Consider the following 12,640-nt stretch of genomic DNA (forward strand, 5'->3'; position numbering starts at 1 on the left):
GCTGGATATCTGAAGTGAATCGCATGGAAGGCATTTGCCTGATTGTTCTTCTTCAGCGCACGGGCTTGAGTAACAGCGAGATAGCGATCTACTATTTTCATTTACAGCTTTGAGTCAAAGGGAGGGCACTTATTTCCTGTTCTCTGCAGTTGGGGGTGCCTCGTGCCTTGTGGTCTGGGAAGCTGACCACAAACTGTATTACAAATAAATCTTTAGAGTTGTAGCATTAAAGTGGAAATGATTATCTATAATCGCAATTAAACAGCTAAACTTGCCAAAATGGGCCAATATTATGTTCACTGCAAAACTGGTGTTGAAATAAATGACAAAAAAAATGTTTTTGAGCCTTGGCAGTGTGTGTTTCACATATTGCAGCATCGTTTGATGAAGAGAACAGAGGCCAGCAGTGGAAAAGTCTGTCACATTGTTGACACAGTCAGGTGACTGATACAGTTAATGGGGTAACAGGCTCAGTGTAGCTGCTACTTTCAACACAACATCAGTGACATTAAAGAGTAACCAGCTGATGGTCATCACATACTTTTAAACTTACAAGTAAACAATGCGTGTGTCACAGAGATGATTTTGCAGTTCTAATGTGACATTTTACATGCTCTGATTCAGGAATAGTTCTTTGCTTATAGTGATGTATATGTGTCTGTGTGTCATTATTAATATGTATGTGGCTCTATTGGCTACCGGCTTCGACACACAGGCACACTTTTCAACTCCTCCCCTCTGGTTTCAGCCAGGGCGTGATTAGAGCCAATACAATCTTGGGCAACCTGCACACACAGAGAGGGAGAGGGAGGGAGAGAGAGAGGGAGAGAGAGAGAGAGAGAGAGAGTAAAAGAAAGAGTGGGCAGCCACTCTGGTGCACTCTGGTGGTTCTTGCAGCAGCGTCACTGTTGATCTCCAAACAGTCCAACTGTGGCTCAGGAAAGATTCAGCGAAAACACTGCAAACTAATCCCAGTGGATGGATTTAAATGGACCAGACTGAGTTTTCTTCTCTACTTTTTTTTCACTTGATATTTTGACATTTCTTGGATTCATAAAAGTGCTGCAATTCCATGAACTAATATTGTTTCGGCTTTGTGGACAGTTTGGATACATCTTCTTGGAGATCATGTTGTTGATGCCTAGGCCAGAGGAACTAGCACAAACAATCTTTGGAAACATGGAGAGCCTTTACTGCTTTTTGAACACTGCAAAACAAGACTCCCGAGGTGTGAAATGTAAGCAATAAAAAGTATTTAGCAAGGAAAACAACTTAATTAGAGCAGATTTATGATGCTTGTAAGAAGTGCAGATTTTTCAGTTTTATTCACTTTGACGTGAAAAACACATCTTCAACTTCCTCTGACTGAACTGAGCTGCTGAATAATGGATGGAAACCTGAGCACTTCAGCATCCTTGCTGATTAACGAAACAAAACCGTACCATGATCCAGCGGGACCCTGGAGCCTCATCATACTGGTCATCATCATACTGACCATTGTGGTGGGAAACCTGCTGGTCATCATCGCTATAGCGCGCACTTCGCAGCTACAGACAACGACAAACATCTTCATCATGTCTCTGGCGTGTGCAGACCTCATCATGGGGGTCTTCGTGGTGCCTCTGGGGGCCACAATAGTGGTGACTGGTAACTGGATGCTTGGTCTCTTATTTTGTGACTTCTGGACCTCTGTGGACGTCCTGTGTGTGACAGCGAGCATCGAGACACTGTGTGTCATAGCAGTGGATAGGTATATAGCAATTACAAGGCCGCTCCGATACAAGGTTCTACTCAGTAAGTGGCGCGCCAGAATAATAGTTTGTTTAGTATGGGTCGTGTCTGCCTTAATTTCTTTTGTGCCAATTATGAAAGGGTACTGGCGTTCAGAAGACCCTGAAGCGAAGTCGTGCTACAAACTTGATTCATGCTGTGACTTTGTGACCACGCGCACCTTTGCTATTGTATCTTCTACAGTGTCTTTTTACATTCCACTGCTCATAATGATATTTGTGTATGCCAAAGTATTTCTGATAGCGACACGGCAGGTCCAGCTCATAGATAAGAATCGAATGCGTTTCCAGAATGAGTGTACAACAGCACAGATGCAAGTCAGTCCCCACATCAACAATATCCTGCCATCGGCGTGTGTGGGCTCCACCAGCTGCAACAGTGCAGTGAGGAGAAAGAGTGTCAAGCGAAGGCCGTCAAGGCTCATACTGGTCAAAGAGCAGAAGGCCCTCAAGACTTTGGGTATCATCATGGGGACCTTCACTGTGTGCTGGCTGCCGTTCTTTGTCGCCAACATCATAAATGCTTTCAACAGAGACGTTCCCCCTGAGAAGATCTTCAGACTGTTAAACTGGCTGGGTTACATCAACTCCGGCCTCAATCCTATCATCTACTGCAGGAGTCCAGAGTTTCGTGCAGCTTTCAAGAGCCTGCTTGGCTGCCCGTGGCTGTCCACCCCACAGCTCAATACTTTCTATAAAGAGCTGCGGACTCGCTGCTCATGCTTTCTATGGCAAGCTGAGTCAGGCACAGCTGGCTCTTTCCAAAAGTCTCCGACCAGTAGGACTGAGGGTAACGAGGGCTTGGCCACAAATGAGGAGGCTTCCCCTGGTCCTCTGCAGTCCAACGGCAGCACACAGTTCAGTGACTTATCAGAACCAGAAACCAAATTGTAAGTTCCTTTGTCTTATCTCATTTTCACCTTATAGTGCACTTTATAACTGTGATGAAAAAGTTCCACTTTGTACAAACACATGAACACATCTACCTCCTTAAGTACAAAAAGTGATGTCAGTGTTTAAAGACGAGGAAGTGTAAAGTTTTGACAGCTCATGTTCACCCACTGACTGTCAAACACAAAAACAGCAGTTAACGGCTACACACTTACCAGTCTCGATGGCAACATCTTCATTATATAACATTAATGTGCATTACTACAAAGTCACACTTTGTGTCTTAACTCTTCTGAAAGTTTTAATTGATAAAATGATTAAATAAAATATCTTTTATAATAGTACACATAGTATTACATTTTGAAATCTCAGTGCATCTTATTTGAGAGTAGCTCATAAATTTCTGATCAACTCTGTGATACTGAAAGGACAGAGAGGTTTGTTAGGGAGTCTGTGACTGTGGCCACTGGTTTCAAATCTCAGATTTCCTATGTGCTTTTGTCCCTTTTTTCCATTAATTCCATGTAGCTTAGTGTTACATCAGTTGCCTATCATGTGGCATGTGAGCAGACCATTTGCACAGTGAAGCAGAAGCGTGAAGACTTACAGTGAATGTCACGGAGAATCAAACAATTTACATTGCTTACTGTTTTTGGACAGCCTGCTGTGGATTAACAGGGTACTGCACAATAATGGTGATAAAAACACACCTACGCATGTGTACTTGTTGTGTGCTAGTTTCAGTTTAAAAAATAATGGAACACAACAAAATGCTAAATGCTTTTTAAGTAATTTCTAGTATTACAAAAAGCCACTCATTATTAGGGAAAGTTCTTAAACATTTTTAAACCGGTTTTTAAAGGCGTCTTCAAGGGTGGGTTTCATGATGTTCAGAAACTAAACATTAAAATAGTTAACAGAAAAATATCTATTGGTTTTCCTCTCATCACATAATATATTATATGTATATATAAATATGTGTGTGTGTGTGTATATAAATGTGTATGTATATATACACATATACACATATACATACACACACACACACACACACACACACACACACATTTATGCACTGCCTGTATATATAACCTTTATACATATATACTGGTTTGACTGTACATATCCACACACCCACCTGACATTCTGCTTACTATATACAACTGATATACAGTATGCACAATATAAAGACAAAGATATTCAAAAATATCCTCAGGACTACAGATAAAATTTGATCAAATATGAGTGCGATAGAAAATGGCTATTTTATTGCCCACTGTGCATTTAATAAAAGTAGAAATCCATATTTGGACATATTCTAATACGTCAATGTGCTGCTCTCCTGAAGTAAAATAGAAGAGTGCAGAAAAATAAATCATTTCTGAAGAATTGGCTGCTGTTGGGCTGTTAGCTGAAGCTGAAGCTAAAGGTGAAACATAATATATGGGTTTTCATCCTTGATTAAATAAACCTTTGAGGACTGCACCTGTATGGGTTACTGCACATCTTTTAATCTAGCTGATGTCAATGTGGTAAAAATAACTCACAGATGCCCACAGTACAGTACAGTACTGTGTTTGGGGTGGGTAGTTTGTTTTTTAGAACACTTGTTAATAATAGATAACAACATCATTAACCAATTTTGTATTTTATAGAAACCTCAAACTGTAAATGTTTTTTTTTTTTTCCTTGGGCAATTTCATTATCTGGTATCTGAAAGAAACTGTGTCCCATCATGATGAAGATGACTGTAAAGTGGCTCTGTAAAAACCGCAGGACGATGTGTGCAAGCTTAATTCCGAGAACAGCATGGCACATTTGAGGACATTTTTAAATGTTGGTTTGCCTCCCTGCCTGTCAGTGGGCCTCAGTGCGCCCTGCCCAACACCCCCTGCAGAAGATAAATCTTTATCACTTACACACAAGACTTCCCCCATAACTGGAGAGGCTGTTTACAAGACAGACAGCCAATGAGAACCCCCTCGTTAACACAGGTTAACTGGGGTAGGACGGCTGAATATTTGATCCATTATTATATAATACACCACAAGCCGACAGCAGTCAGCCTGTCACATACAAGAAGATACATCCTTATAATTGTGAATTATGGTCTAACTGGTAGAATTTAGAAAGTTTTTAGCTTATCTATGAAGTAGTAATGAGTAATATTTGCTGTAAATTTTAAGTTTCTGGTCTGAATTTAGTTGAAACCCCTTTTTTTTTTTTTTATTAAACTTAAATTTCAATAACAAAGTTTAGAAATTTCAGATTCAGTTCCCAGAGGGCTTTCTGTTCATTATTATTACAGCTTTATTATTACAAATAAGACAAAGAATATACTTTACTTTACAAGTATGACTGTTGAAAATGTAAGAAGTTATCATAATAACTAATATTTAATAACCATGTAGGGTTGATGTCCCCAACATGTGTCATTATTGAAGTTTTTAAGTGCTGTTATGTTGTCAGCTTTTGTATGAGCTGTCTTTGGAATTGTATATATGAATTTCTATAGCTATAAAATAAGTTGTTCAACTACAGAGCACAAAATTTAAATTCACAACTCCCAATTCTATTTCATTTGACAAGTGGCACAACTCTTACACGACAGTGTGCCTTGCCTTGGCATATGAATTCCCATGAGAAACCCAGTTTTATGACAGAGGGATGTTGCATTTTAAATATTTACATTGCAAAACTATATATCATGTCTCTATTCTCTTTACATGACATCCCCTCAGTGGAATTTTACAGACATAATCAATGGGGCTGTAAAACAGGAGACATTTAGAAGCATATAAAAGTCTTCCTTAAAAGGAGCCTGGTGTGTTCTGTAGTAAATCAGCCCAAGGGGAAGGCTCAGCCGACTCACCCTGTGCTTTGAGCAGGATTACAAATGTAAGTGAGACCAGCCGCTGGAGAATGACTCTAACAGGGCCACGGCCCCAAGACAGGTTTCATGAAAGAATATGACAAACTGTTTGGGGTAGGGTCTGGGCTGCTGAAGATGTTGCTCCAGAGTGCCAATAATGCCATGCTAGGTATCTGGAGACCATGTGCTCCACAGTCATCCCCGTCAACTTTCTACATGTATTTAACTTGCAAACTGAGCAGCATATTTCCTCTAAACCCCACGACAGCATGTAACAGCAGGGTTACTTCAGGGGCTGATGTCTCCCAGGGCTGATAAAAAGCAAGGTGCAACCACTGACATGAGTGGTTACTAGGGACAGGTGGCTGCCCCACACAGAACAGAATGACCATTATCAATGGTTACTTTGTTTTCACAGAAATACATGCAGGCATATCACTGCTGCCCTTATCAACATCCACAGCAGCCTCCAGCCTCTGTCACGTATGCATCATGTTATAAGTGCAATTTTTCACAGATTCCCTGCGTAACAACAATTTTAATACAGCTTGTATTAGAAATGTTTTGATCTTCACGAGGGTTTTGTCGTGGCTTTGTTTGTTTTTGTCAGTCATGTTGCTCTAAAGTGAGACAGCCTGTTTCTACATTAGCCCAACTATGTGTATTGGAGTTATTTAAGACAAAGTCGTCATATATTTGAAAGGCATCGCTGTGTGTTATGAGCAGAGGGAGTTTGTTAGCACAGTTTATCCGTGATTGAGCACAGTAAAGTTAAGCTAACAGAGAGCGGAACATTTTATTTCATAGGGCAGCTGCCAACTAGGTTGTGGACTAAATTGCAGTGTGAAAGTGGAGCAGAAACGAAGAGTTTCTGTTAGATATCTGATGGAGTGGTTTCGAAACATGACTACAACTCTCCTCTTGAGCGGATTAAAGACACAGGACTAGTATGCTTGCAGAGTTACATTTACAGCAGCCACAGAGGCATGCGAGTGCATGGAATAATATCATTATTATAGAGCTCATACTCTACAGGAAACACGTTGTGTGCTACAGCTGTGCCGGTGCATCACAATTAAAGTATCAAGAGACACGCGTGAGGAAACGACTTGTGAACATGTTGCTGAGTAACTGAGAAAACAGCTCGATAAAACGAAATCTCGCACGGCCATGAAAGGCACACTAAAAATAGTTTCCACCCTTGAAAAACTAGGAATAAACATTAATATGATATCCTGTGTAAAGCAGACGCTAATGGCACATTGAGAAGAAATCACTCGGTGTAGATTTTGCTCTAAAACAATATCTGATGACCAGTGCAGGTGTTTACACTGAACTGCTGTTGACTCTTTTCTCATTGGTCACCCACAGAAAAATCTGCTCATAAGCTAAAATAGAATAAATATGGTATTTATTTGGATATATGTTCTTATTCTCTGCTTGTGAACTTTCAGCTGTGGCGAGCTAAAATAAGCAAAAATAACCAGATATCACACAAAGCAGAGAGAGATGGTGGAGAAGTATAAATACTGACTCACTAACGTCACCACAAGTGGCTCATTACTCCAAATGATTGTGTAAATATTTCAGACATATTAGTTGACAACTCATAAGGACTAATCTAAAAGGACATTGTGTTTATAAGCCTGGCATCTAAGGTTTATACTGTAGGTAACTGTGTGTTACAGGAGCAAATTGAATCATTATCCTGGCTAAATATGAAGATATAATTGTGTTTCCCACACATGCATGCTGTATCCTCCCAAAGCACCTGATGCTGTATTAAAGGCCACTTTGTTAGTGTGAAAAAATATTGCATGAAGTAAATATGGAAGAAAATTGAATAAAAGTGTAAACAGTTATTTCTAATGTGCCATGCACTGTGCAGGATAAGTCATGTGTTAAAACAGGAATTTGAAGTGGCGGCAGACGTTTTCTGCAGAGCCTGTGATTGACAAGCTCTTTACTACACTGAGCTGCTAATATGTGGCAGGTTACAGCTCCATGTGATTTCAAAGCGACCTGTGTAATAGGTTAAGGCACTGCAGTGAGCATATCATTAGGCACACATTAGGATGACATGATGTTTTGATGGTGTTTTAGGAGGGGCCTGTGTGCGCTAATACTTTTTTCCCTGTGCTGTGAACCCTGTAAGTCTGAGCTTTCCTCTGCAGTATGCTAACGGCGCCTCTGACCCAACTTCTCACACCGATTTCCATAATGTAAATTTAATTAGAGTGAAATCAGGCCTGAGAGAGCATGAAACAAGGAGCAAGATAAAACAAAACATATTGGTGGTGACCTGTGGGAAACCTCCAACACTCCCTTTCAAGCCTGGCTGATATCAGAGCCAATCACTGCATCAGTCTTTAAAAGGAGGCATCCGGGAGTTGAGCAAACACTTAAAAAGGGTACAACTGTAATTTGTTAAGGTTTGTACAAATAAAAACGCAATAAACTCAAACTGGATGTTCTTTTGCTTTATCCATATAACTGAAGCTTTCCGTATCAAGATTGTGTATTACATTAACAACAGCAGAATGCAAGAGATCTATATTCTAATGCTTGATATCTGATAAATAATGAACAGATTATTTTAACTATTTAAATGCAATATTTGTATTGTATTTCAAAGCTGTTGGTATTATTCAACAGATTCAAGTGTAGCGCTCGACTTGATCATAAAAATAAAAAAATTTCCTATTACACTGATTTACTGTACTCAGAGGTGGTTTGTATATAAATCGTAACTTTCATTATATTCTAAATACATTAGTATATGATAGTTCTGTTCTCATATTGACTTCTTTTTATTTTGATCAGGATTAATTACAGTATCACTAATTTTGACAATTACGGCCTTCGATACTGGACTTGCTGATTGGTTGGTCTGGTTACATATGACCGGTGGTTGTATTATGGCTATTCTAAGTTTAATTTTTAGGGATTCAAACTTTTCATTAATTGACAATTTACATTTAGTTCAGAATTCAGTAAGAGATTCACAGTGTTGTAGATTACAATATATCTGATTTAATGTCAAGCTCTGCTTTTCATAGGAAAAATCCTCTGTAGCTGAGTTTTGTTTCATAATGAGACTCTGCTATGTTATAAACATTTCTTTAATCATATGTAAATTTTTTAATATTCACCCCTGCAATTTGTAGAACCATCAAACGACAAAGTAGTGAAAATATGATAACTAATTCATTTCTATTTGCAGTCATTATGTTAGTGAATGCTATCCTGACTTGACGGACAGATTTTAAGACAGAAAATACACACACCACAGATGATGGATGAATTTTCCTTCATTTTGATGAGCTTAGCTCCCTTAACTTGAACGGAGACTCTGCATGTTATGCCTGTGGTTTGTAATAGAAAATAATCCAATGACTCAACAGTGAATGTGAGACTCATCAGAATATATAACAGGTTATTATTGCTGGAGGCTTTTTTTTTCCAAATGCATCAGCTTAAAATCACTAAACTTTACCACAAGCGCAATAGACGAAAGGCTGCAGTGATTCAACTGCACATACTGTGAAAAGACTTAAACTATGGGAATTCTGATGAAGCCACACTGTAAATTGCTTCCTTCATATTTCTTCCTGTATGCTTTCACATTGCTGTGTATTTTAGAGTTATGGGTAGTTTATGTCTTCCTGTGGAGACATGTACAGCGGAGGTGATAGCATCAGAATTCCTGTCTTGTTGGGGAAAAAGGTAGAGTTTCACAAAAGATAAACGGATGAGGGCAACTTTGTAATTAGAAGGTAAAAATAAATAAAAAAAAGGGGAAAGGTACAACGATTATATCAAGGTTGTTTTCTCCATGAAAACACAAACATACCTATGAATAACCTGAAAGACAACAAATCAATGTTGTTGTCTTGGCGCCTTCTTATCTGATATGACCTGAAATACTGCACAGGGTGTGACCAGCACAGGCCAACAGGTAACACAGAAATGCACAGCAAGAAGCTCATTGTTTGTAGGGTTACATCTCAGAGACTCATAATGACATAGGAAGCTGGCATTGGCATCAGGTACTTTCCAGTGATACTGAAATCCAATGAGATTTTGGATCGGTTCATCATGGTCAACTTCAGCCCCTTATCTTAACTTTTACAACCGAGATCAAACAAGCACTATTACAAAACAGAAAGTCAGACTGATTGTAATGACAATTCCTCCCAGATTGATGTCCTACTCCTACTACTTTTAAAATACTCTTTGTGCATGATAAATCACGTGTCTATTGTAGTAGTGGCATTCACTACAATAGAAACACTAAATATGTCCATCTCTTTCCAGCTTCACGTTGCAGGAAAAGGACTGAAGAACTGTAAAATGTCAAGCTACTGAAGCAAACTATGTTCTCCAGCCATTACTGTGACTGCTGTGAAGGTTGAGACCAAACAGCAGTGAAGACAAGCTAAAGAAAAGACCACTGGCCCTGATGAACGTAGCTGAACCCCAAAGAGATGACTGGATTGAATGTTCGGGGGGACAGACAGGAACCCTGTGACTGTCTCTGTGGACAGGAGCTGGCCTGCTGCAACTCAGCACTTCACAGACATTAGCTGACACCAAAGTTGAACCGCCCAGTGTCATCTAAATACTGTTTGCAAAAGACTCTCTGTTCCTGAATAAGACTCAACTCCAAGGTTTGAATGCATTCCAGTAAACCTTTGGACACATTGCATGTGGCCTGTGGTTTCAAAAATGTTAGACAGAAACAAATTTTGTACAGTATATTATCCGGTAAGTTATCTATTTATGATACACTGACTCTGTAGCAAAATACAAAAGTTGGCTAACTTGATACAAGGTCATAATTTGGGCAAGGCTGTCTTTACTGTCCAGTTAAGAAACATTAATTGTCCATCACATAAACTGTTCAGTGTAATATCAGCTAAACCAAAGGGCTGTGCATTCAATACTCAATTCTGGTGTCTGTTTTCAGTCTTAATTTTTCTCCGCACAATAGTTATCTTGCTTAAATCCCCTACTCTATATTAAGTTATACCATGGCTATGAAAAAATGGCTATTAAAATGTTAAATCAGGACATCTCAAACAAAACTCATTACAGTTTAACCATTAACCACCATGTCCTTGTGCAAGGTACAGTATTAAAAAAAAAATGCAGGTTAATGTAGCAAAACATGTTCGCTACATGTTCCCAGAAAACTCCCTTCCCTTTCTTCCTTTGATAAACGGCCATGGTATAAGCTTGATAACACACTCTGAAATGTCCAAATATAGAAAAATAATGGACTTGATGCCATCCATTATTTTGTTGTACTGGGACACCTTGTTGTGCATTATTACTTACATAACATCATCTGTTTCATTGAGAAATAAAAAATAAAACTGTGTAACGCTGGTCATGTCTGCTTTGTGTGCAAACAACCGAACATATAATTGTGAAATATTATTAAATATTATTGGCGTCCATACACCACAGTCATCTCCAGTCAGCGTCTCATCGCTCTGCACTACAGTGGTTCCCAAATGTTTTTGCTTGAGACCCCCTGCGAGTTATAATCAGTTTGATTAAAGAATGGTTTGGTTTCATTCTAAGGATTTTTAGAGGCCTGAGGAGGTGAAAGTATCAAGTACTTTCACAAGAAAAAAACTGTATTACATTTTTTATTCTTTCCCATCTCCTTAATCAACTCATGAACCCACTGATTTATCTTGGGAGTCCCTGGGGGGTTACAGTTAATATTAGATTCAGAGAAAATTCTAAACATCACAATTTTTCTTGTTTTAAGTAGTCACCCACACACTTAAACCACCATCATCTCTGGCACTGCTACTGTTTGAGCAGAAATCATGTTATGTTATAAGAGGAATTTACAAGATTTGGGACTTTAAAAAAAAAAAACTAAGAGCAGAATGCAAGACATTTGAAAACAAACTGTGACCAGCATTGGCTCTGCCAGGCGGGCTGTGTGACTACTGAAATATCATCCAGCAAAAAGCCACAACAACTCGGAGTGGAAACAATTATCCTGTCTGAAGTCAAGCCATATTCTTATCAGCTGATCCCTCTACAATGTTTTCCATGAGCAGGATTAAATCAATTTTAAAGATTCTAAACATTTTTGGGGGAAAATAAAAGTGGAGCCACCACTTAATGTATGACCAGGTCTATTTGACAGGAAACACAAATTGCCGCAGAATGAAAACTTATCCATGTGTATGTCACATACACATTTCATGTCAAACAATGGAATCGAATAGTTTTTAAACTATAAACTTTTTTTTCCTCCATTGAGTCTTTCCTGTGCCAACATCTTGTCCTGAGCCGGGTGCTAGGGCAGTTTTCTTCAGGACAGGCGGGGATTTTTAGAACACAGAGCACTACAGACAAAGAAAAAGTCCTTTGACACCAGACTTCAGAGCTCACCAGTTAGATGCCATTTAATCTAATTGAGTCACCAGCACCTTAATTAGATAAAGTATCGTAGATTTGTCCTGATAACATGGTGGCATGACTAAGGCTCATACCACTGAGTCCAGCTTGCAACCTCTGTTATGGCATTGTCTTCCTCACTACTATTAATAATAGCCTCCTGATAAGACAGTTTAGTGGTAGATATACTGTATGAATCAAGAAATGCCTTTTACTTAGATGAATACAAGCCTGGAGTCACAGAATCAACAGTGGCTTCATTATAGGAATTTTGCTAATATAGCTTTGTACCTGCATTTCTGGGACCATTTTGTTGTTTGGCTGTAATCTTTCCTCCTCCAGTTGGCAACTGGGCAAACACAGACAACCTGACATCACACAAATATTTCAGCTGTAGCCGCAATGCAGTTTGATGCGAGGCAAACATGTCCAGCAATTGACAAAGTCATAGGTAAATGTTTCCCTCAGAATGAAATGAAAGCCAATTTTTTTCTACGCTCACCATTCTGTGCTGACATTCAACAACCACACTAGGAATAACCCATTCACGGCAAGGGCAAAGAGACAGATTTCTGGACAGACAGCTGTCTTGTTAGTCTAAAACACAATGCCATCTCTGAGGAATGTATTACATTTTAGGAAAAGATGCATCTCTCCCTAT

General features: G+C 39.1%; 1 protein-coding gene across 1 annotated transcript; it reads left to right on the forward strand.

Moving 5' to 3' along the window:
• The first annotated feature begins 834 nt into the window (after window positions 1-834).
• On the forward strand, window positions 835-10,939 carry adrb3a (adrenoceptor beta 3a). The gene is made up of 2 exons (XM_023393846.2): window positions 835-2,680; window positions 9,871-10,939. The coding sequence occupies exons 1-2, from the start codon at window positions 1,386-1,388 to the stop codon at window positions 9,893-9,895; spliced, it is 1,320 nt and encodes a 439-aa protein (XP_023249614.1). The 5' UTR covers window positions 835-1,385; the 3' UTR covers window positions 9,896-10,939.
• The last annotated feature ends 1,701 nt before the right edge of the window (window positions 10,940-12,640 follow it).

This window comes from Seriola lalandi, unplaced genomic scaffold (assembly GCF_002814215.2).
Source record: "Seriola lalandi dorsalis isolate HSWRI2012SDOR001 ecotype SW California unplaced genomic scaffold, Sedor1 jcf7180002054945, whole genome shotgun sequence".
Lineage (NCBI taxonomy): Eukaryota > Metazoa > Chordata > Actinopteri > Carangiformes > Carangidae > Seriola > Seriola lalandi.